Raw genomic sequence first — 24993 nt, 5'->3', positions numbered from 1 at the left:
AAATCTAAAAAGAAAGGATTCAAAAGGCAAAAAAATGCTAACATAGCTTAAGAAATAATTCAAAGAATAAAATTTTTAAATAATTCACATTAAAACTAAATAAAACTTTGATATTTTGAATACTTAATATTTCCAAAGGAAAAAATATTCTCTATAAGCCTATTTACATTAATGGGCATTGTCATAAAAGAAGGTGATTGGTATAAATATTAGCTTCTGAATGCTTAAACTATTTGAAAACATTAAAGAAATGTTATCAGCATACTGCTAGATCATAGACAATCTCTCTCTATCACCCAGCTGTCATTATACTAATGGAAATACCATATTCACATGGCCTGCTCATAATTATACATATATATATATTTATGTTGAAATCTAGGTAGAGAAGCATGTGATTGTACATAAACATATACACACATTATGTAGTGCATCTAAATTTTCAACCAAGCATGACTCCCTAGCTATTCCGAATTGCATTGTTAAGACTATTTAATTTGGACAGTAGCTCAGTTTTGAACTCTGCCCATAGCCTATGTACTTGGCTTATGTCATTTCATGCTTGACTTGTCCACACACCTGGAAAAGGCTTCTATTTTCATTTGATTTCAGATTCTTTTTGAAAGTCCTCAATTTGGAAACAATTGATATCTGAAAGCACAACCAAATAAATCTTCCTTTCACAACAGCAAGAAATATCAAGATTAGGACAAATGTACATGAGTCCTCGCCTCAGTTTCTCTTGGGATCAAAAAAGATTTGTGCTATATGCTTTTGCATATATAGAAAATTAAAACAGAAAGTACCAATATGCATCATATTTTACACTGGGTTTGGCTGCCTGTGCAATTTTACTATGTCTGTCTAATCATATCCTCCTATCCATTCATTATTCTATTATCAGGTTGAATTCAGCACTACTAAAAGAGCTATCCTGAGCACCAGAATACCACTTTAATTCTCATTAAATGAAATCTCAGGAGTGAGAATCTTTAAGATGATCCAATCCTTAGAACAATGTAGAAAAAAATGGGTCTCAGAAACTAAAATTCAAGTGTCTTTATTTTTCTTGGATTTCATGAAAATTCTTTTTGGAGAAATTGACAAATTTCACTATAGACTGGTTGCTAGGATACCCCTCAAAAATCTGTTAGAGTGAGCTCTTTTCTTTAAAGGTTGGGACAGGGTGCCATTATTTCAGAATAGCTCTGAAAATCATGATGTATGTTCTATTAGATTTTATCAAAGAGAATGAAATAGGCAAATGGAGGGGTAAATGACTACTAAAATCCTAAAAATAATTAGGCTCTCTCATAATGATAGATATTTTAAAGTAGGCTTGTCAGCGAGGCTCAGATTTTCAGACCCAAAAAGAAAAAGTAAGACGGCAACATGGACCAAGCCAAATTCCTAAGAGTAAAGGCCTTTCACTGGAAGCAAACAGGCAGTTGATATGTATTACTTATTGCTTATCACCTTTCTCTGAAAAGTAGTGTGGATGCTTCCATATGACCCTTTTTCAAATTCCTACTAAGTAGTAAAAATTGTGCAAGCCTCTCCACAGGATTATTCCTCTATTAGGAGAAAGCTGACTGGGAAAAAGAGGAATCAGTTCTAATCAAGGAATGAGGAATATGAATCCCAGACAGATAGGAAATGTCCTTCAATATTTGCAAAGTCACTGACAATAGCGGGTTTTCTGTGTCTTTCGTAACTAATAGATGACAGTTTTGAAACCAAGAAATGAAAGCTCTAAAGTCCATTTTACCTAAATGATCTATGGATTTTCTACAGTTCCTATCACAATTCTAATGGCATTTTTTTCCCCCAGAAGTTAAAACAAAAATCCATCCTAAGATTCAAATAGGACCACAGTAGACCCAAAATAGATGAAATTATCTTAAGAAGGAATAGCAACTTTGGAGGTCTCACACTTATTAAAACATATCACAAAGCTATGGTTACCAAAACAGTATAGTACTGGCATTAGGATAGAACAAGGTCAATAAATAGAACATAAAGCCCAGAAACAAATCTGACACATGTGACCTAATTAATTTTTGCAAGGTTGCCAAGACTATAAATAGGGAAGGATAATCTTTGCAACAAATGCTATGGATAAACTGGATATCTAAGTACAAGTTGGGGCCTTAACTTATACCTCTTATAAAATTAACTCAAAGTGGATTAAAGACTTAACTGGAGAGCTAAAACTATAACACTTTTGGAAGAGAACATAGGAGAATGCTTGAGGCACTGGATTAAACAATGCTTTCTTGGATATGCAAGCAAATGCACATATAACCAAAATAAAGGTAGAGAAATTAGACATTAAAATGACTCGTGTGTACCAAAGACACTGCCAGTGATTGGAAAAGCATACTCAATAAAATGAAATGAAATGAAATAAAATATTTATAAACAATGAGTTTGTTAAGAGTTTACCATTCAGAATATATAGAGGACTAATGTAATTCAACAACAATAAAAAAACTTTAAATGGGTAAAGGATTTAAATAGAGATTGCTTCAAGGAAATATAAAAATAGACATTAGGGACCAGAAGTTTGGCCTAGTGGTAGAGTGCTTGCCTAGGATGCACAAAGACCCGGGTTTGATTCCCCGGTACCATATACATAGAAAAAAGCCAGAAGTGGTGCTGAGACTCAAGAGCTAGAGCTCTATCATTGAGAAAGCTGAAGGACAGTGCTCAGGCCCTGAGCTCAAGCCCAGGACTGGCAAAAAAATAAAAATAAAAATAGACATTAGGTACATGAAAAGATATTCAATGCTACTAATCACTACAAGAGTAAAAATTATGGGCGGGGGGGGGGGAGGGAAATGGGGACCAAGACATGTGAAAGGGTATCAATGTATGAGAATTAATGCACCATCTATCTGGCAAATATCATGTTACCCTTCCATTAATTACAATAAAAAATATATGAAAAAAAGGTAAAAATTAGAGGCTGGGAGTTTGGCCTAGTGGTAGAGTGCTTGCCTGCCTAGCCCCAGGTTTGATTCCTTGGTACGTCGTACATAGAAAAAGCCAGAAGTGGTGCTGTGGCTTCAGTGATAGAGTTCTAGCCTTGAGAAAGTCCAGGGACAGTTGCTCAGGCCCTGAGTTCAAGTCAAAGGACTGGCAAAAAAAAGTGAAAATTAAAATAAAAATAAGACACCACTTCACCCCAATTAGGATGTATATATTATTTCAAAAAGACAAACAGAAAATGTTGGCAAATAATATGGAGAAACTGGAACCACATACAATGGGGGTGAGACTAGAAAACTGAAAAAAAATAGTATTATAGTTCCATTAAAAATTAAAAATAGATATAACAATGATTCAACAATTCAACTGTTGACTAACACACTCAAATTAGAGCAAGATCTCACAGAGCAACGTGTTCAACCATGTCCATACAGCATTGTCAGCAAAACACGAGAGCATCCCAAGATTTCATCCACAGATCCACGGAGGGATAAACAACATATGCCATACACTTGTAATGGAAGATCATTCCTAGGTTCTTTATTTTCTTTGAGGCTATCGCAAAAGGAGTTCTTTCCTGTATGTTGCCTCATTCCTCTCACTGTTGGCGTAGAGGAAGGCAGTTGATTTTTGAGGGTTAATTTTATAGCCTGCTACCCTTCCAAAGTTTTGAATCAGCTCAAGGAGCTTGGGTGTAGAGTCTATAGGATTCTTTAAATATAGGATCATGTCATCTGCAAAGAGGGAAAGTTTTACTTCCTCTTTCCCTATTTGGATCCCCTTTATGCTTGCTTCTTGCCTTATTGCACTGGCTAGGAATTCTAATACTATGTTAAAGAGGAGTGGAGAGAGTGGGCATCCTTGTCTCGTTCCTGATTTTAGAGGGAATGGCTTTAGCTTTTCGCTGTGGCCAGGAGGGATCACTACTACACTGTTGGTGAGAGTGCAAACTCATTCAACCACTATGGAAAGCAGTATGGCAGTTCCTCAAAAGACTAAACATAGAGCTCCCCTATGACCCAGCAATTCCACTACTTGGCATTTACCCAATCATCCAGAAACAAGGACATACTAAACCCACCAGCACAACAATGTTCACTGCAGCACTATTTACCATAGCAAAGATATGGAACCAACCCAGATGTCCCTCAGTTGATGAATGGATCAACAAGATGTGGTATTTGTACACAATGGAATTCTATGCTGCTGTCAGAAAGAATGACATTCACCCATTTGTTAGGAAATGGAAAGACTTAGAAAAAATCATATTAAGTGAAGTAAGCCAGACTCAAAGGAACTTAGGCTCAATGGTTTCCCACATTTGTCATAACCAGTAGAAACCTTGGGCTCTCCTAGCAGAGATTTGCAATAGAGCAAAACCTAGATACAAAAGGCCATATAGTATGACGCTAAATGAAAGGATCTCTAGGATATAGAAACTTAAGCCACATAATGAATGATTGTTGTCCTTAATGTACTATGTTATCTCTCATCTCTTTTGCTGTCCCTTGGTTATCTCATATTGTTACAGTATCTCACTTTGTTATCTGATATATCAGATATATTTGTATTTGGTTATTTGAAATTGGATAGGGAAGGGGGGAAAACAAGATGAGGAGTGGGGGTGGGGGGGGAAATGGGGACCAAGACATGTGAAAGGGTATCAATGTATGGGAATTAATGCACCTTCTATCTGGCAAATATCATGTAACCCTTCTATTAATTACAATAAAAATATATGAAAAAATACAAAGAAGAAAAAAAAAGATCATTCACCCTTAAAATGAGAGGAGAGTTTTTAAAACAGATTCATTTTATAGTTATTATAGAATTTATAAAAGAAACTTACATGTAGTCCAAGGTCTTCTTTTTGTTCATTTCACTAGCTTTCTTGAGCTATAATTGAATCAGATGAATATATATAAAGTACAAAATACAACAGTCTGGTACACATGTACACTTAAATTATCTATATAGTAGATTCATCATCTCACATAGTTACTGTGTGTGTGTGTGTGTTAATTCTTATCATTTACATTTTAGATTGTTATAAGTATAGTCACCATGCTGAATAGTAAATTCTCTAGAACCTAAGGTGTCTCATACTGAAGGTTTGCTCATCACAAGAAATTCTTTTTTTACTAGACAAAATAGTTTATTGTTATTAATAAAAATTTACATTACTATTCAATATGCAAATTATAATTATATAATAATAGAGTGGTGATACATCTATATTAGCACCATGATATATCTATACATGCAGCACATGAAATTTTATAGGCAGAGAAGTATAGTTGAAAAAATAGTTGAAAGTGGAGAAAGTTTGACATTGTATTGCACAGTAGATACACATACAACTTAGAAGTATTAAAGATTTGAGAGTTTCATAATTAAGTTTCACAGCCCCAGCTTTCTTAAAGCAAGCATAATGGAGTAGGATAGCCAAGAATGCTTGCTAAAGGATGTGCTAGAAAATCCTGCTACCCAGGAGAGAGGTTGAGATGGGGGATAACAAGACTGTTTTTGATTCAGCAAAGCAATCACACACTGAGTGGAAGCCCCATAGAAGATGCAGAAGACAGCAGAGGCACCAGCATTTTCCAACAGAAGCATTACATTCCATGGCCGAACAGGTTCTGTATCTCAGTGCTGACTTTCTTCTGTCCACACTTCTCACCCACTTTCACCACTAATTTATTATGTTCTTGCCTTTTAAATCAAGACCTGCAGGAAGAAGCCGTTTCCATTCCATGCTATCTTATGGAGGGAGGTAGGGAAAGAAAAGAAAGGAAAAAGAGGAAAGAAGAGAGAAAGGAAAGAAGGTATGAAGAGGGAAGGAATAAAAAAAGAAAGGAGGAAGGAAGGGAGGGAGGGAGGGAGGGAGGGAGGGAGGGAGGGAGGGAGAATCCCAGGGAATTGGGATGTGGTGAGATGTGCTCGTCACCACCACAGCTATGACAGGAAGTAAAAAGCAGGACGTGATCCAGGCAAGTACCCAAGTAACAAGATTCCATCTCAAAATAACCACAGGGCAAGAAAGGATGAGCAGTATGGGTTGTAGTAGAACTTTGCCTAGCAAGTTTGAGCTCTTGAGTTCAAACACGGGTACCACATACACACACACAAAGGAATACTGTAGCATACAGAAAACATTACCAGAGGGAAAAGGGGGGAAAAACCCTATAGTTTAGTATCTATTTTTAACGGCACTTCTCTTCCTATTGGTAAACAGCAGACCCTTCATTTTCATCTTGCTCTGGGCCCTACAAACTATGTAGCCAATTCTGGCTTTATTATGTTAATACATATGAAATCACTTGGAACAGCGCCGGGCATATACCAAGTGTCTGTTTTTATTATTATCATTACTAAGAGACATAGACATTCTAATTTATTTTAGAAAAACATGCTGTTTATAAAATTAGTTGCAAAATGTTGAGGATTTAAATATGATCATTTCCTAGTTACTTGTATTTCACAAATGGTATTTCGATGTAATATTCATTTCACATTATTACATAAACCAAGTTTCTATTTTCTAGAAATTATGTACTTATTTTACCATTCTTCCTAAGTTCTAATTTTTGGCAGGCAAGTATTCCTGTTTTTTGTTCAATGGCTAAAACATCAATGACTTGCTTAATAAATTCAAGGCGAGTCACAGGGCTTGCTTTAACTCTGTGCCTGGGTGCTACCCCTGGGTCCTACCCCTGAAGCCACAGCCCCACTTCCTGTATTCTATTAAGTAATTAATTGAAGAGTCTCGGTTCTTTAGTGCCTGGGCTGGCTTTGAATCTTGATCCTCAGATCTGAGTCTCCTGAGTAGTTAGGATTTACAGGTGTGAGCCACCGCACCTGGCTTAATATAGACATTTTTATTCAAATACTCGTCAACAAATGAACAGAAGAATGTATACTTACACAAGATGATAGTGTGCAATCAATTATAAAGGAAGGCAGTACATACACACGCTGGAATACAGATGTTGACACACTATGAAAAGGAAAGAAGCCAAAAACACAAGACCACCACATGCCATCTAAGTCCATTTCCATAAAATGTCCCGAACAGACTGCATATACTAGCAATTCCTCATTGGCACATTTGAGGATTGGAGACAATCCTCTTCTGATTTTCTTCGGGTACAAAGCATATTATAATCTTTCAGGTGCAAGTGATTTCTTTTCCATTTAAGTTTATGAAATATACACTTGAAGAAAATTAAAATGCAATCAAACATAAAAAGCAGAAACCATGAAAATTTCTCAATTCTACTACCTCACAAAGCTACCATTAGCAACTGGATGTTACTTTTCCATCATGTTTCAGTGCCCATTATTTTACAAAATGCTTATGCAATTTTTACATAAGCAAAAATTGAACATTTTATCCTAAAAAAATCTAGCTATTCCTAAATACAAAGAAATACACTGAAAGGACTATACACTATTAAACAATGGGTTAATTACTACAAACGAAGGTATAATGAACTTGCTTGTGTATAATTCAGTTTTGTCAAGTCGTTCTTACTAGTTTTCTAGGAATGATTTTAGTATTGTCAATGTTCCGATTATTTTCGGTAAAACCAGAGGAAAAAAAGCTTCTAAAGGCTGTAACCATCAAACCTCACCCAGCATGAGATGCAATTTATTCAAAATGATGCAATCGTCGTCTCATTTGGACACATCATTAGTTTCTTGAGTATAGAGAAGTGTAACAAAGCTAGATGGATGGGGTATTGGATCTCAAAGGCTGGATTGTAAAATTCCTGTTTCCCAGGAGGCCTAGGTGTTAGAAATCATTTTTTTTAAAATCACCATGAAGCTGCAGTTCTTACTGTAGGTTTACATAGTTCCAGCGGTATCTCCAGGATTTCCCCCTCATTTATCAGCTTATAGACATTCTACTACTTCAAGAATAGTCTTAAAACAAGTTTTCTCCACAAACTGGCCTTGCTCCCACTCCTCAAGTGAAATGCATTTGTCTCCTGTCACTTACTATATGTCTCACCCAAAGGAACCAGGAGGGCTGGAGACTAGAGCTCCATGGGACATCACTGGCCCCTCACAGACAAGGCCATGGTGTCTGTCACTCTAGCTAGGGGATAAAAAGTACAACTCCCTTCCTTCTCTGCCAGTTCATGTCCCTTGGGAACTGAAGTCCTCCCCCAGCTGGCAGCTACTCCATTATAGCATTTCTTCACAGCCTGGAGTTAGCTCATCTTCTCAACTGTGGGTGGTGCAGAACTGAACAGAACATGCACTGTGAGATTATGACTTCAAATCTTTTGAAACTCATCCAGCTGGGCACTGGCTGTAATCCTAGCTATTCAGGAAGCTGAGATCTGAAGATCAAGATTCAAAGCCAGCCCAGGCACAAAAGGACCTGAGATGCTTATCTCCAATTAACCTCTAGAAAATGGGAAGTGGGGCTTGGCTCAAGGGTAGGGTGTTAAGTCTTGAGCTGAAGAGCTCAGGGACAGCACCCAGTGCCGAGTTCAAAAAACAAACAAAATAAACAACAAAAAAACCCAACTCATACATCCATCATGTATGTTTGTAAAGACATATAAACAGATGTTAAAAAGTCTGCTCCAATTAAAATTCCTTATTCTAATATAGTATACAATAACCAATTTTGTACATTTTTTGAAAGGGGATTATTTTTCAATAAAAGTATTGAAATATTGTCTTTAGAATAATCGTATTCAAGCTAGCCCATAGCTCATGTCTGTAATCTTAACTATTCAGGAAGCTCAGATCTAGAGGATCATAGTTTGAAGCCAGTCCAGGTAGAAAAGTCCTTGTAACTCCATCTCCAATTAACCCACAAAATGCCAGACTGGAGGTGTGGTTCAAGTGATAAGAATACCAGCAATAATAAAGTAGAGCGAGAGTACTAGCCTGAGCTCAAGTCCTCATTCCAGCACACACACACAATATATATGGATAGCCAGAACAGATAGACATGTATGCATCCAATAAAACTGCATACTTGAAATCCACATCTTACTAAAGTTACAAATTGTTTATTTCAGAAATAAAAACACACAGTGGGGGCAGAGGACAGTTTATTGTACAACAAAAAGCAGCCACAATTCTAGCAAGGTGAGTTTCAGCTTCATATTCCTAGCCACAACACAAAACAACGGAATATTCTCATCAAATGCCAAGCTTAAAAAAAACAAACAAAGGAACCACCCTGTATACAATGACACACTAAAATCTCTTTCGCTTGATAATCTCTGGTTTCCAGTTGACTGGATGAGTTTCTTCTGTCTGAAATAGAAAAGTGAAACGAAGTGAAGTATTATTAGCTTATTTCCTATTAGTAGGCTTCCATTTTAACCACTTATCAATCCTAAATCAGATTTCTTAGCAGTCTAATAATTTTTAGACAGCTGATAGATTATGACATCCAAGCCTAACAAAAGCTGCATGGGTTCATCCAAGTTCACTTCACAATTTATCATGTAAAACTTAATTTCTGCTAGATTATGATAGCAATGAATTTCAATTCTAGAACTAATCTGCGTAGAAATTTAAGGTCTGTTGTTTCACTGCACCGTTGTCCCAGTAACTGCAATAAGGAAGATGAGGATAAAATAAAAGCCAACAGGTTCACTGGCATCAATGACCCTGATACCGAACTTTAGAGGCAAATACCGTTCGTGATGACAAATACTGCGTTCCTATAGTAACATTATTTTTCTGCCAGGCACAATGGCTCATACCTGGACCCTAGCTACTATACTGGGAAAGCAGGAAGTGGGAGAATCACAGTTCAAGGCTTGTCTGGGCAAAAAGTTCACAAGATCCCATCTCAATCTATAAATAAGCTGGGCTCAGCAATCCTAGCTACTCAAGACATATGAACAGAATCGCAGTCAGGCTCTCTGGCATGAGCGTAAGACATTAACCAGAGTAAAAGGTCTGGAGGCATGGTCAAGTGGTAGAGAGCTTGCCTGGCAAGCACAAGGTTCTGAGATATCAATCTCAGTACTACCAAATAGGAAAAGATTACTTTCTCATAATGAGACAAGAAGATCCTTTCCATACCGGTATGGCCGATATTTTAAAGTACTTGTAAAACCAGAGAACTTACCGCTGTTTCATCCTCTCTGTACACTTTAATGGTTTTATCAGCTTCTGCTGTCAATAACCGACTTTCTGACTGATCAAAAGCACAAGCAAATATTCCTGATTCACTGTCCAATGAGCCAGGCTGCACAGCTGCATGGACTCTCTGAAAATTGTAACCGGTTCTCCAGTCCCAAAGATGCATAGTGCCGTTATCAGCTTAAAGGGAAAGAAGTGGACACATGTTAGGCCTCCATCAAGGCTGCTTGATTCATGTGGAGGCCTGACCATTAGCCTAAACACCTTGTCGGTAACCAGTAACCAGAGACAGACAAGACACAGGCATTCAAACTTAACACTCAGTTTCAGAACCCCCACCTAAATGGGGTAATTCTCTAATCCACATGGTACCTGAGTGGGCTAAAGTATGAACTATGGGGATCCATGTATTGTGGGTGTGGAAGAATGCATTTGAGCTAACGAAATAGTGTGCTCTATTTATGTACTCATATGTACCAGCTTAGAAACTTTACAAATGTCTGCTTATTCGCTAGCAAAAACACACATTTATTATAAGAATTTCATTTTACCTCCAGATACAAGCACTCCATCAGAATTTACAGTCAATGTGTTAATAATGGCATTATGACCAGAAAGATTTTGGATGAAATTTCCATCAGGGAATTTCCATTGCTTTATGTTATCTGGAGAACCAGATGCAAATGTGTAACTGAAATAAATAAGAAAGAATAACAGACTAAGTCAAATACAAGGTGAGTTTTGCAGTGTTTAAAGTCACATGTCATCTCTGATGTAGTTTTAACAAAACATTACACCAGCATGCAAGTTAACAAGACATTTGTTCCAAATGAAATCAGACTTTGAAATTCTGTTCATTTTTCCAATGTTTCACACTGAGGTAAGAACCATCAAGACGCAAAATGACAAATCTAACATAAATGGCAAATGAGTAGGTGACAATTCTGGAGAAAGGAGAAGATAGAGGGCAGAAGGAAGAAAAAGGGAAAAGGGAGTAAAGAAGACTAGAAAAAGGAAGGAGGAGGAAACTATACTAGGGACAAAGGAAGAGGAAAGAAGGGAGAAAAGAAAAGAAAGAAGAATGTGCCAGGTAGGATCTGATCTGATAAACAATAGGCTGAGCAGTTGTGGTGGCTCACGCCTGTAATCCTAACTACTCAGGACGCTGAGATCTGAGGATCAAGGTTCAAAGCCAGCCCAGGCACAAAAGGACCTGAGACTCTTATATCTACTTAAACTCTAGAAAACAGGAAGTGGGGCTTGGCTCAAGGACAGGGTGGTAACCTGGAGCTGAAGAGCTCAGAGACAGCTCTCAGGCCAGTTCAAGCCCCACAATCCAAAAAACAAAAACCAAACCAAACCAAACAAAAAACCAATAGGCTGAGAAGCTAAACCCCTCTTTTCTGGATGCCTTCACTACAATGCCCACTATTCTTACTTCTTTCCTTGCTATGTACATTAACTTCCCCTTAAGAAGTGGTCTACACATGTCTCAGATATCACAAGGTAAAGTACATGTCATTACTCTATGATATAACAATCCTACCCAGTCCTGTTACCTTCTACCTCGCTATACAGCTTTTCAGCATGATTTTCAAGTCTTACTGAGCACTATCTGCTACTACATAGAAGGCTTTGCAATATACACGGGCTATGAAGCAGAACAGCAGCATACAAAAAATTAAAGAAGTAAAAATGACAACAGCTAACTAGCTGCCAACACAGCTGCTAATCTAATGTTCTAGTACAGTGCTAAGACATGAAGGAAGATGAGAAGGAGCAAAACTTACTGTCGTGGGTGTAAAACTACAGCCCTCACTGACTTCTTATGGTTTGTTAATGTCACTCTTGTCTTTCCAGCCACCAGATCCCACAATCGTATTGTGGTGTCATGGCTTCCTGTAATGAAAATACACACACACACACACACACACGCGGCAGGCCATGAAATGAGTATAAAAGTTAGATACAATAAAAGATGAAGCATTCTAGATACCCTATACACATAGCAGATGGAGGCCTATCGCCTCAGCTATTTCATGTAAGTATAAAATAGTACAATGATTTTAAATTCAGATCTTTAAAAATACAATAAAATGGTTAAGTCATTAACTGAACAGTTATGTGAATAACAACAAATACATGAGTTTATTTCCAAATGGAGAGGAAGAGAAAAACTCCTATGATTTCTTAAGTTCATAGACCAAATAAAAGATTATTTTTTAGTCTTTAAGACCTTTAAAAGTAACATTCTTACGGTTTAAAGTTATTGATCTTAAGGAGTTATTGTCTCTTAATTTTAATTTCCCAGATTAATAATTCTATTTAATTGTATCTGACAGAAGTTTTCTAGAAAGGAATTACAAGATACCATGAACGATTATTCTGTCACATGTAAAAAGTATGGATACTATGGTCAAATGAATCTTACAGCAATAAATTCCAAACAGTCATGATTAAAACATGCAAGAACACAGAAAACACTATGAACAAATACCAAGCTAGGTTAAAGTAAGTACAAAAAGTCTATGTACAATCACAATGCATCCTGATGTGAATGGGCTACAAGCTATAAAGTATGAACCATACCAGTAATAATCTGTGGTTCTGCAGCCTGACACCTCACTGTAGCCACTGCATTTGTATGACCAGATAATGTGTGTACGCTGGCTTTTGTCCTCACATCCCAAATCTAAAAAATACAATAGACATACTGTCAGAAAGAACGTATATTCTTATCTCAGGCAAGTAACAGGAACTTTATTAGACAACTGTGTCTGAATAGAGTGAAGAAAGTGTATAAATGAAAATGACAAAGTCATAGGTCAATGACACTACAGAGAATATAGACAGGATCCAGCTGCCAAAACTAAAATAGGCAGAAAGGTCAGGGTACTGCAAGTCTAATGACGATTATGGGACTGCTGAATTCCAGAACTTGTGGACAACAGCTGTGACACACTGGAACATGATACTGATGCACGACAGGGCAAGTGAAACTAAAGATTAAGGAGGAAGACTGCATGTCAAGAAACAGAGGAATTAGGATAGTCATGACTCACGCAACTATTCTCAGTAATCTAGCCAACAGTGTAAGATTTGAATACACCAAGTATTTACACGAGAAGATCCAACACCATACACACAGCCCTGTTCCACTTACCCGAGCCGTTGAATCTCGACTACAGGTTACCAGCACATCAATTGTTGGGTGCAAATCCAAGCCATACACTGCACTCAGGTGCCCATGATAGTGCCGGATGACCTGGAGATGAAGCAGGAAAGTTACAACGTTGAAAAATCACGAGACAGGGGCTCGTACCATTCTCCGGCTGGAGCTCACCTTATTATACTCAAGGTCCCAGCACTTGACTTGCTTGTCTTCTCCACAGGAGAACAAGTAGGGGCTCCGCGTGCTCACTATCACGCCCCGCACCGTGCTGATGTGCCCAGTCAATGACAGCTTCAGTTTGCCGCTGGCCAAGTCCCAGATCTCCAAACAAAGAATAGTCATTATTTTTGCTAGCCACAATAGTCAAAGTTTATAATCTTGATATGAAAATTAAGTCTTTACATGAAAAACAAAACAAAACAAAAACAGATCTGCTGTAGTGGCTAATGCCTATAATTGTAGCTGCTTGGGAGGCTAAGATGGTGAAGATGAATAGTTTGAGGCCAGCCTGGGCAAAAAGTTGGCAAGACCACACCTCACCTCCAAAATTGCTACATGCAGTGGGTGCTCAGCTGTTGTTCCAGATATGTGGGAGCCTGGGTTTGAGAGGAGAATCATGCTTCCAGGCCAACCCAGGTGAGAAAAAAAAATTCATGAGACCCTCTATCTCCACAGAAAAAGTCAGATGTGATGACATGCACTCTGTACCCTAGCTTCAGAAGGAAGCATAAACAGGAGGATCGTGATCCAGGCAGACCCAAGCAAAAAGTGAGACCCTATCTCAAAATAACCAGAAAAAAAGGGGCTGCAGCATAAGCCTACCATGGGTATGCCACTAAAGTCCAATCCTAGCACCAGAAAAAAATTGTAAGTATGTAAAAATTTCAACAATGACTCTGGACAGAATAAAAGCAGGGTGGGGGAAAAAAAGGCATCCTTAATTAGAAAACAATTTGCCATACATCACAAAGTCAATATTGCTAATACAAAAAGGACATAACTCATAATAAAAATGGTATTCAAGTTGCCAACACCAGCAACTAAGAAGCCCTGAACATAGCAAAAAAGAATATACAAAAGCTCATTCTCTCTAGAAATTCTGTATGAACAGTTTAGAAGGCAAGATATCTACTTTTGCTTATGCTCTCAGAGGATGCTTCGAAAGGGCTGCAAGGTCAATGTGTTGAAAGCATCCTCTCAAACACACTGTGACTAGCAGTTCACTTTATTGTTATTGTAAAGCTGATGTACAGAGGGGTTACAGTTATATAGGTCAGTAATGAGTACACTGCTTTCTGAATAGCAAACCCCCGCTCTCTCACAAGTTGGATAGTTCATTTTCAACACAGTGTCTAGTGTCAGTCATTTGTTAAAAGTAGTTTGTACTTTGGATACAAGACTATTTGACTCAACAGTTCCATTTCTGGAAATCTACGTATAACAGATAAAATAAAGAAAAAGCCATATGAACAAAGACTAACATAGCATTACTTGAAATAAGAAAAAAAAAATCATCAAACTGAAAACTTTAGTGTCCAAAAATTGAAAAAGCTTATAGACTATCTAAATTATGTTTTATAATCTTAAAAAAAAAAACCACTGTATTTTCCCCAAGAATCTGCCTTTCACACATTGCTAAGGAGAAAAAAAAAGGTTGATGACACAAAGAATGATTAATATTAATTATGATTTTTAAAAGATGCCCATTAATACAATGATCTTACCTTTATAGTTCTATCAGCAGATCCAGTAACAAACCACTGATTTCCAGGTTCTACAGCAATACATCGAACCCAGCCAAGATGGCCACTGATAACCTGTATAAGCAAAGGAAGAGTGAGCAAGAGACTTGTCCGTTAAGCAGTTAATCTGAACACTTCTCAAAACATCCCTCAACAGGGTGTGAGCCCCTCAGGCCACCTCATTCCCACATATACTACTCTCCCAGTTTGCCATTCTTCAGCCCTGCCAAGTAGAAATCTCCCACATTCCCATAGAGGAATAAACACAGGTCTGCTCACCCTGTAGAGTTTCCATGGTGGGTGCCACTGGGGCTTGGGCATCGTAGGGGCTTTTTTAGCCATCAGTGCAGAATTCTTGGTACCACCAGACTCCATAAGCATCTAGATAGGGAATAGATCACATTATAATTTGTCATATTAAAAATTTCATGTTACTAATTCAAAGGCAGTTGTTAGAATATTTTCACACTATGATTCCTAATCAGAACTTAATTTTTGGTATGTTTCTTTTTTAATTAAAAAGATCTCTAATACTCTGGAAGGTAAGACGATATCATTGCTTGGACGTTGATATTTACTGAATTCATCACTGTAGGCTGTGAACGGTCAGTGGCTCCAGGTGCAGTACGATTCGCATCTACCCTGAAACGAAAAGAAAATTGCCAGCAAATTGCCGTAAATAATTAAGCCTCTAATCATATAGTCCACAAAAACTTTTTAAGTGTGTGTGTGTGTGTGTGTGTGTGTGTGTGTGTGTTTGTGTAGAGCATGCCAACTAGAGGTTTAACTCAGGGCCTTGTGCTCTTGATTGGCTTTTCACTTTAGCTACACCTCCACATCTGGCTTTTTTTTTCCATATATTTTTATTGTAATTAATAGAAGGGTTACATGATATTTGCCAGATAGAAGGTGCATTAATTCATATACATTGATACCCTTTCACATGTCTTGGTCCCCATTTCCCCCCCCCATCCCTCATCTTGTTTTCCCCCCTTCCCTATCCAATTTCAAATAACCAAATACAAATATATCTGATATATCAGATAACAAAGTGAGATACTGTAACAATATGAGATAACCAAGGGACAGCAAAAGAGATGAGAGATAACATAGTACATTAAGGACAACAATCACTCATTATATGGCTTGTGTTTCTATATCCTAGAGATCCTTTCATTTAGCGTCATACTATACGGCCTTTTGTATCTAGGTTTTACTCTATTGCAAATCTCTCCTAGTAGAGCCCAAGGTTTCTACTGATTATGACGAATGAGGGAAACCACTGAGCCTAAGTTCCTTTGAGTCTGGCTTACTTCACTTAATATGATTTTTTCTAAGTCTTTCCATTTCCTAACAAATGGGGGAATGTCATTCTTTCTGACAGCAGCATAGAATTCCATTGTGTACAAATACCACATCTTGTTGATCCACTCATCAACTGAGGGACATCTAGGTTGGTTCCATATCTTTGCTATGGTAAATAGTGCTGCAATGAACATTGTTGTGCTGGTGGATTTAGTATGTCCTTGTTTCTGGATGATTGGGTAAATGCCAAGTAGTGGAACTGCTGGGTCATAGGGAAACTCTATGTTTAGTCTTTTGAGGAACTGCCATACTGCTTTCCATAGTGGTTGAATGAGTTTGCACTCCCACCAACAGTGTAGTAGTGATCCCTCCTGGTCACATCCCCTCCAGCATCTGTTGTTAATAGTTTTCTTGATCCTGGCCATTCTAACTGGAGTGAGGTGCAGTCTTAAGAGTTGTTTTGATTTGCATTTCTTTCATGACCAGACATGTTGCCAACTAAAAAGGTCTAGGTTGGTTATATCTGAAAAATTATAATCTTGTTTAGTATTAATCTTGCTCCCATTTTCAAATGGGCAGAACAAGAAATTCAAGAAAAATGTCAAATCAAGGAATAGCATCTCCCACCCAACATAAACAGGCAATGGAGCAGTCAGTGGCAAATCTAGAGGAGAGCCTTCCAAGTGTTATACAAATGCAATTGATAAACATCATTAATGAAAAGTGTAAAAATATAAAGAAAGAGATAAGGGACGAAGCCACAGCTAAACAAGAGGAAACCATAAACAAGGTGATATGTGAAAAAGGGGAAGCCATAAAGGAGGCCATAATAAAGGTTTTTCAAAGAAAAATGGACGAATTCATAGAATCCACAAACAAAAAGGTGACCAAACTCCAACAAATGTCCAAAGAGAATAAAGCTGCTGAGCTAACTAACTATTCAAATGGAAATCAAGGAGTTAAAGAAATCCATACATGATCTAAAACAAGAGATGCAAGACATCAAAAATGAGCAATTAGGAGCAAGGGAGATGAAGAATAAAGTAGAAAGCTTTGATAGCAGGTTAGACAATGCAAAAGAGAGAATTTCCGGGGTTGACGATAATTTAGTTGTTATAGAGAAAGAACAGAAAATGAGTCAATTCAAATCTAGGAAATATGAGAAAACACATCTGGCTTTTGAATATGAGTCTCTCAGGGACTTTTCTGGCTTAAAACTGTGAACTTCAGATCTCGGCTTCCTAAGTAGCTAAAACTATAAGCATGAACCACCAAAGCCCAGCCATTGTAAGTTTGTATAAACATTGACAAAGGAAAATACATAATACAATCATAAAGCAACCAATTTAAAGCTAAAAAAAGTATAAATGGTGAAATACACTTTCAAGACTGTTACAATCGTAAGTATAAAGCTTCCTACCTGGCCTGGGAAGAAGGTAAGGCCACAGTTAAGGACTGCGCAGCAGATTCACTTGGCATTCTTTGGATCTTAGTGTCGGCTGTCAGAGCAACCCCTGGAAAAATAAATAGCATTCGCTGCTTTTAGTACCCACCATGCCCTCATTAAATGGATGAAAACACATAGATGGCTATTTGCAGGCAGTTCAATTATAGTAAGCTTAAGTTTTGTCTTTGCTGCTACCATTTTTTCGTTTTCTTCTTTTACTGAAAAAGATGTTATAAAATGGCACTTAATGAAGGATAGAAGCAAATCAACAGAGTTATATTAAGTGGCAAACATAGACAACCTAAAACTAAAAGTACCACTGGTCTTTTTAGCTAGTTAAAACCACCGAATATACAATTTAGAATTTTGTTTTGAAAAAATTATCAAGCTATGGTAGAATGCTCGCCTAGCATACACGAGGTCCCGGGTTCAATTCCTTGGTACCACATACACAGAAAAGGCCAGAAATGGTATTGTGACTCAAGGGTAGAATGCTAGCCTTGAGAAAGCCCAAGAACAGTTCCCAGGCCCTGAGTTCAAGCCCCAGGACTGGCAAAATAAACTTAAATTAAAAATAAACAATTTAAAAAATACTATAAAGTTGTTTTGAAAAAGTAATCCTCCCTAGTCAGACATATGTATACCAATAAACATCGTATATAAAGGAAAACTGACATATGCAACAAGCTATATCTTGAATCTGCCAGGCAAAGAGATGTTGCAGTAGAAATTGGGTCAAAGTTAGCAAAAGGTTAACAATTCTTAAAAACTGAGTCTTCAAATGCTCCCTGGCATAAAGCTACACTATATAAAATACTACTAGGTACAAAGGAAAAAGTATGACTTTTAGCAAAAAAAATTTCCCAGAAAGCAAATCAAAACAAGTAAACAACCCAAGGAAGGTAGCATTAGATGTGACAGATAGAACTTTTACCTGTGCAGAACATTCTATTCTTCCAGAATGCACTGAATTTTCAGAACAAATCAGACATCTTTAACATTTCTTACTTTATATTTTGTTTTGTCTCTTCTCCTTCCAATCCTACTCAGTAATTCAGCATGGGTCATCTTTCATTGACTATGTTTCTTTCTACAAGACTGTGGGGGAACTTGGTATTTCATATACATTCATGACCAGGGTTCACTGTGGCTAAAAACTTAAGAGACCTGGTGGACTCTGCTTCCCACAACTGCTTTGGTCTCTCACTGATGAAGGCCACCTCCAGGGTGTATCTGTCCCTGAGCTTCTGTTTTGTTGTTGTTGGTTGTGGGTCTTGAACTCATGGCTTGGGCCCTCTCCCAAGTTCTTTTGCTCAAGGCTAGCACTCTACTACTTTGAGCCACAGCTCTACTTCTGCTTTTTTGTGGTTAATTGGAGGAAATAAAAGAGGTTCCTAGCCTTTCCTACCTGGGCTGACTTCAAACTATGACCCTCAGATCTCAGCCTCCTGAGTAGCTAGGATTACAGGCATGAGCCACCAGTAGCTGATAGTCACTGAGCCTTTTTGAGACTGTATGACAACTGTCAAATAGCATCATGATCCACCCGATCCACCCCTGTGCGCCACAGGAAAGATGTTCTTCTCCTCACAGGAGATGTAAATGGACACATCCAGAGTTTTGCACGGCTAATCCATCTACTTGTCCATTTCTATAGGATCATCTTAAATTCTGCACTGATCAAACAAGCCATAGCAGCTGCACCTGCCTTGCAGCTAGAGCCAATGCCAGTCCTATGACTGCCTTGCCACTTCTACTCATTACCAGAAATGTTACTGAAAACATAGATTCAATATGAGCTGATCACAAATAGCATGGCTAAAGTAGCTCAAGATAATGAAGTTAAATTATGATTATATTCAGACATAACCTTCAAAGGCAAAAACTAAGAAGTTACTTAAATATTAACAGGACGCATCCAAGGATGGATATTACTAGCAACTAACCTCCAGTAGTTTTTATAAATATTAAACCTTTTGTTCTTTACCCTGTTCCAGATGTGCCATCTGTATGGCAACCTGTCCACATGAGCACACAGGTGTGTGGGCATGTGCACGTGTGTACATGTACACAGACACATACACACACATACACACAAACACACGCACAAAGTATCTTTCAATTAAACCTGTGTCTACACTAACAATTCCACCATTCTTTAGAGTTTAGATACTTGTATACCTATGCCAACTACCACATGGCAAACCTGTCTAGGCCTGGCACAGTCCTATCTTTGAATTTCCAGTAGAGTGCCTACCGAGATAGAATAAGACATTTCCAAAAGGCTGCAGAGCTCACTTACCAGGTCCTGGTGGATAAGGATGTGTACCTGTCACCAAATATTCAACTTCTTGTCCTAAAAATAATACAAATAGAAACAAAATATAAAAACACTGGATGAATTTACCTTTTATTCAACTATCCTCTTTTTAAAATGCATCAATAATTTTAACTGTTAACTGAATCACTTGGGTTCAAAATCTTAAGCCTCAAGAATGAGCTGATCGTTTTTGTTTTAGCCTCAGAAACTAGCTCAGCTAGCTCCCTGTGAAAGGTTTTAGAAAGGTCACCCTTTGCAGACAGTAATGGTATGCACAAGTCTTCCTATCAAATGATAATCCACTCTGGTTTTCTTCTAAGCAAACAGATTCATGTGGAATCTTGGGTTCTCTTGATTCATTACAATGTCAGTACTTAATTCCATCTTTCTGAATGATAGCCATAGTTACTAGAATTATTCTCTAAATTTTTCCCTTAATCTCCATTGTGCCCTTCTCCACACAGTAAAAAATTTCAGCTGGCATTATACCATAATACTTTTATTTTCTATAAGAAAAATCCCATATACTAACAACTTCAGTTACTACTCTCTTGAGTAAGCCTTCCAATAAAATACTAGTACAGCCACAAAAGTATTACAACTAGTCCTTCCAGGAGAGGCACTAATAAAGCCCTTTAAAAATCACGCCTATAATCCTAGCTACTCAGGGGGCTGAAATCTTAGGATTAGTTTCAAAGCAGCAGGGGTTCAAAGCCAGCTAGGGCACTAAAGACAGGGAGACACTTATCTCCAATTAATCACTAGAAAAAGGGAAGTGGGGCTGTGGCTCAAGGTGTAGAGAGGTAGCCTTGAGCTGAAGAGCTCAGGGAGAGTGCCCAGGCCCAGAGTTCAAGACCCATGACTCACCAAAAAATAAAAAATAAAAAAATGCAAATATTAAGCTGTGACGCACCTTGATTGGCAGGATACTGCTTATGTCCATAGGAATCTGCTGCATTCTGAGCCCCCTTCTCTTTGAGATTTTCTTTCGAAGTAGGCATATGCAACACAGGACCATACTCATTACGGAGTTTGATTGCCATTTTTCTTTTGTGACTATTGAAAAATTATAAACATAAGACATCTGACATTTAAATATATTCACCAATGCAAATAGTTACAGATGGCCAAGCAACAACTACTTAAATAGTTGAAGTAAGTTCCATCATGTATAAAAAATTTCCAGTAAGATTTTAAGCATCTTAAAGAACCAAAAAACCTGGGTGCTGGTGGCTGACACCTGATACCTGTAATTCTAGCTACTCAAGAGGTTGAGACCTGAGGATCACAGTTCAAAGCCAGCCTGAGCACTAGTAAGACTCTTATCTCCAATTAACCACTAGAAACCCAGAAGTAGCACTTGGCTCAAGGGGTAGGGCAGTAGCCCTGAGATAAAAACTCAGGTCCAGAGTTCAAGCCCCACAACCAAAAAAGAAAGATAGTAATTTTATAGTAACCTGTAATATAAAAATACATATACACAAATATAGAGGGTACTTGAAATAATCAAACTGCTTAGTTGTCTTTAGTTTTTGGCTTTTTTGTCGGTGGTGGGGCTTAAACTCTGGGTCTGTATGCTGTCCCTGAGCTCTTCAGCTCAAGGCTAGTCCTCTACCACATTGTGCCACAGTGCCACTTCTAGTTTTCTGGTGTTTAATTGAAGATAAGAGTCTTATGGACATTTGTGTCCTGCCTGGCTCTGAACCTCAATCCTCGATCTCAGCCTCTTTAAAGAATTAAGTAAATTTTAAAAGAAGTAAACTTTAAAAAGAATCTTAAAAGGTTAAGGATAAAGAATGAACACTGCACATAAATGCATTCCTATATGGGAACGGGACATGTAGAATAAAAAATGTGCATCACTCAAAAATCTTTGTCATACTAACAAGAAAAGATGGAGTGGAAGTACAGATACAATGTCAGTTTACTGAGTATTTTTTAAATGTGTTAAAGTAAAAAAACAAGTAAAACCAACTTAAATTATGGTAGAATGCTACCTGTCACTAAACAGATAACCTCTGAATATTAGTATTACTTTTAAGACCTTTGATGGCTCCCTCTTCCTGCTTTCCTCTCTACATACTAGAAAATAAATATTTCAGTGACTGAAAAAGAACTCCACCTACCTCTCTTCATCCAAAGGCACAGGTTTCCCATTATCAGCTACAAACATATCATGGGTTCTCTTCAATGATCTGAACACAAGCGTGTGCACAGAATGCTTCTGGACCTCCTAAAACAAGAGTATAATTATATGTCTAGATACCAATTAAAAACCTAAATTAAAATCAACTCAGTGGCAAAGCTGGGCTCAATCTCCAATACCAAAAAAGAAATGACAAAAAAATACAGCTTTTTTGTTTTAAAGAAACCAAACTAGTTACACATCCTACATATTTAAATAGGTAAAAAGCTTTATACTACTAGTCACGTTTAGGGAATAGAGCTCCTTCTTGATCAAAGCACTAGGCATAGAAACTGAGTAGTGCCTGGGATATAAATGTTATTGAGTGATTGTTGTGATTGTTCTGTATGGTCAGCAGGTACTGTGCAACTAGCTAACAAGGGAATAATAAAAAGGCTGCCTTGATCCTTGTGCTCAAGGGGCAAGTGACAAATAAAAATAAGCAAAGGTTATTTCACATTCTGGGAAGTACAATGAAGATACACCTGGGGTTGAGGGACAGAAGGAAAACTAAATATCGTTACGAATAATCTCTCGGAGGTACTTAAGCGGAGAGAAGGAGAACACCCTGCCTAAGCTAAAAGGCAGGAATAATTCCAGCAAGGGGAAATGTCAGGCATACAAATGTCCAGCAACTGAAATACAGCCAGAAACGCAGCACAGTTGCCTGCTGGGTGACAGGGTAGGTTCGGGTGTCAGATGCAACTTCGAAGGGCAGCCACCGAGGTTCAGATTAGAAGAGGTCTTTCGAGCCTTTCACATTCATGCCTTAGTAACTAACATAGGGCCCGAAGAAAGTTTTTTGGGTAACAGAACTAAGGCCGTCTGACAAACGAAACAAATAATAGAGCAGAAATGGAAGGGATGAAGCCCGGCGGGGCCGGTCTACGCCAAAGATGAGGTCAATCAGAAGAAACAGATGACTGCCGTGGATGCAGGACCGAGTGTGCGCATCCGAGAAATACCTGGGCTAAGAACCGGGCCTGCTTGACAGGACGGCAGGGTTTCCTGGGATGGCGATGAAAGGAGGGTGGCATGGGCGCTGGACCGAAGAGCACGAGCTGCGGGGGACACTCGCAGGCCCGGCACCCGGGCAGCGTCCGCGGAAGCCCGGCCGGAGGCACAGCCAGCCCCCCGGGGGGACCCGCCACGCTTCGCACGTCAGATCCTCGGCCCCGGCGCCCCCCGCACCTCCCCGCCCGGGCACACCCCCGGTGGAGGGGGTCAGACACTCAGACCCGGCCCCCACACACACGCCGGGTCCGGATCCTCGGCTTCGGGTTCGCGGCCCGGCCCGCTTCCACTCCGAAAACCCGGGACCACCGGACCTCGGCCCCACAGCTCGCCTCGCGGCCCCTTCGGCACGCTCCACCCGCTAACAAAGAGAACCCGTCCGGAGACACACGACTTCGGAGCGCCCCGGTGTCCCCGTACCTCCACCATGATGTCGCCGTGCTGCCCACCCAGGCCGCCGCGAAGAAACGCCGATCACCGATGCACAGTCCACAGACCACGGCGCAGCCCTCACGGAATCGGAGGCTCGGCCGCCGGATATGACGCAGCCCGCGCGCGCACGCGCGCTGGCCTCTCAGAGGCCGCCCCAGGGGTGAAGGGGCGGGTCTTCAACTTCCTCGGGGTCAAGGGGCGGGCGTTCCTCGCCGGGGCCGCCCTCTGGGCGGAGTCTCGCGAGGAAAGGGCTGAGACGCAGGAAGCGCTAGCCTGGAAGGCTTCACGGCCCCGCCCAGCTGGAAGACTTTTCTGTAGACCCAGAGAGTTTCACAACCAGGGAGAGGAAGAGACCACTGGTGAGGACAGCTGTTTTGATTTCTGAATATTAGTGTCGATATGTTTATAAACAAACAAATGAATGCCCGGCACGGTGGCTCACGCCTGTAGTCCCAGCCACTCAGGAGGCTGAGATCTGAGGATCGCGGTTCAAAGCCAGCCCAGGCAGAAAGTCTGGTCACCAAAAAGCCAGAACGGGAGCTGTGGTTCAGGTGGTGGAGCGCCAACCTTGAGCAAAAGAGCTCAGGGACAGCACAGGGCCACACACACAGAGCTTAAAACGTAGGCCTTGGCTGTAAGAGATAAACATTTAACTGTCCTCCCTCATCCCTAAGTGATATAATTTTCACTGCCTGTCCCAAGGGCACACTGCATATAGGGAGAAAAAATAATCAAGCAAAAATATTCCAAGTGAACCATCCCATTTAGAAATTCGGTGATTTTTATTGAAAGCATGAAGGTTATGTTTTTACTTGAAATGCAGTCATTTCTGAACTTGAGTGTGTGACTCTGCATTAAAGAACGTTTTGTTTGTGTGCATGCTTGCTTGTTTCTATAAACATGACCAATAATACCAAACACCACTGGTGACTCACTCCTATATGCTCAGCAGGCTGAGATCTTACAAAGCCAGCATAGGCAGACCAATCCAGGAGACTTTCTCTTCTCTAACTAAACATTTAAAAAATGGGAAGTGGGGGCTTTTCACAAGGGACGGAGTACCTTGTCAATGAAAGAAAAAACAAATGAGAGCGCACAAGGCCCTGAGTTCAAGCCCAGGCATCACACATATACAAGCAAACAAGAAAATCAGCCATTGATGAAAGACCTGGTAAAAGAATGACATTATTATAAAAATACATACTTAGGGAATTAAATTATAGCTTACTTATATAGAATAACTATAGAAAAATACATAAACTA

The 24993-nt window shown here is 39.2% G+C and overlaps 1 protein-coding gene across 1 annotated transcript; it reads right to left on the bottom strand.

Moving 5' to 3' along the window:
- Window positions 1–9007: 9007 nt before the first annotated feature.
- Plrg1 (pleiotropic regulator 1) lies at window positions 9008–23836 on the bottom strand. Its single transcript, XM_090356835.1, has 15 exons — window positions 23719–23836; window positions 22226–22332; window positions 21013–21155; window positions 20082–20135; window positions 17753–17846; window positions 15606–15669; window positions 15307–15408; window positions 15010–15102; window positions 13457–13606; window positions 13277–13378; window positions 12703–12805; window positions 11904–12012; window positions 10665–10804; window positions 10100–10293; window positions 9008–9273 (listed from the first exon to the last, which is right to left on the bottom strand). Exons 1-15 carry the CDS (start codon window positions 23725–23727, stop codon window positions 9214–9216), a joined length of 1524 nt encoding a protein of 507 aa, XP_090212961.1. The 5' UTR covers window positions 23728–23836; the 3' UTR covers window positions 9008–9213.
- Between the last annotated feature and the right edge of the window lie 1157 nt (window positions 23837–24993).

Source organism: Megascapheus bottae, chromosome 23 (genome assembly GCF_031878675.1).
Source record: "Megascapheus bottae isolate mThoBot1 chromosome 23, mThoBot2.hap1, whole genome shotgun sequence".
NCBI classification, from domain to species: Eukaryota; Metazoa; Chordata; class Mammalia; order Rodentia; family Geomyidae; genus Megascapheus; species Megascapheus bottae.
Note: the sequence above shows the minus strand (reverse complement) of the source record. Positions and strands in the feature narration are given on the sequence as shown.

Excerpts from the sequence above, each read along its gene's own strand:
- Plrg1 (XM_090356835.1), bottom strand. Across the intron at positions 17,847-20,081 it reads TCCTTATCCACCAGGACCTG|GGGTTGCTCTGACAGCCGAC; the intron begins GTAAGTGAGCTC and ends TTATTTTTCCAG. Across the intron at positions 15,103-15,306 it reads CACCATGGAAACTCTACAGG|GTTATCAGTGGCCATCTTGG; the intron begins GTGAGCAGACCT and ends TTGCTTATACAG.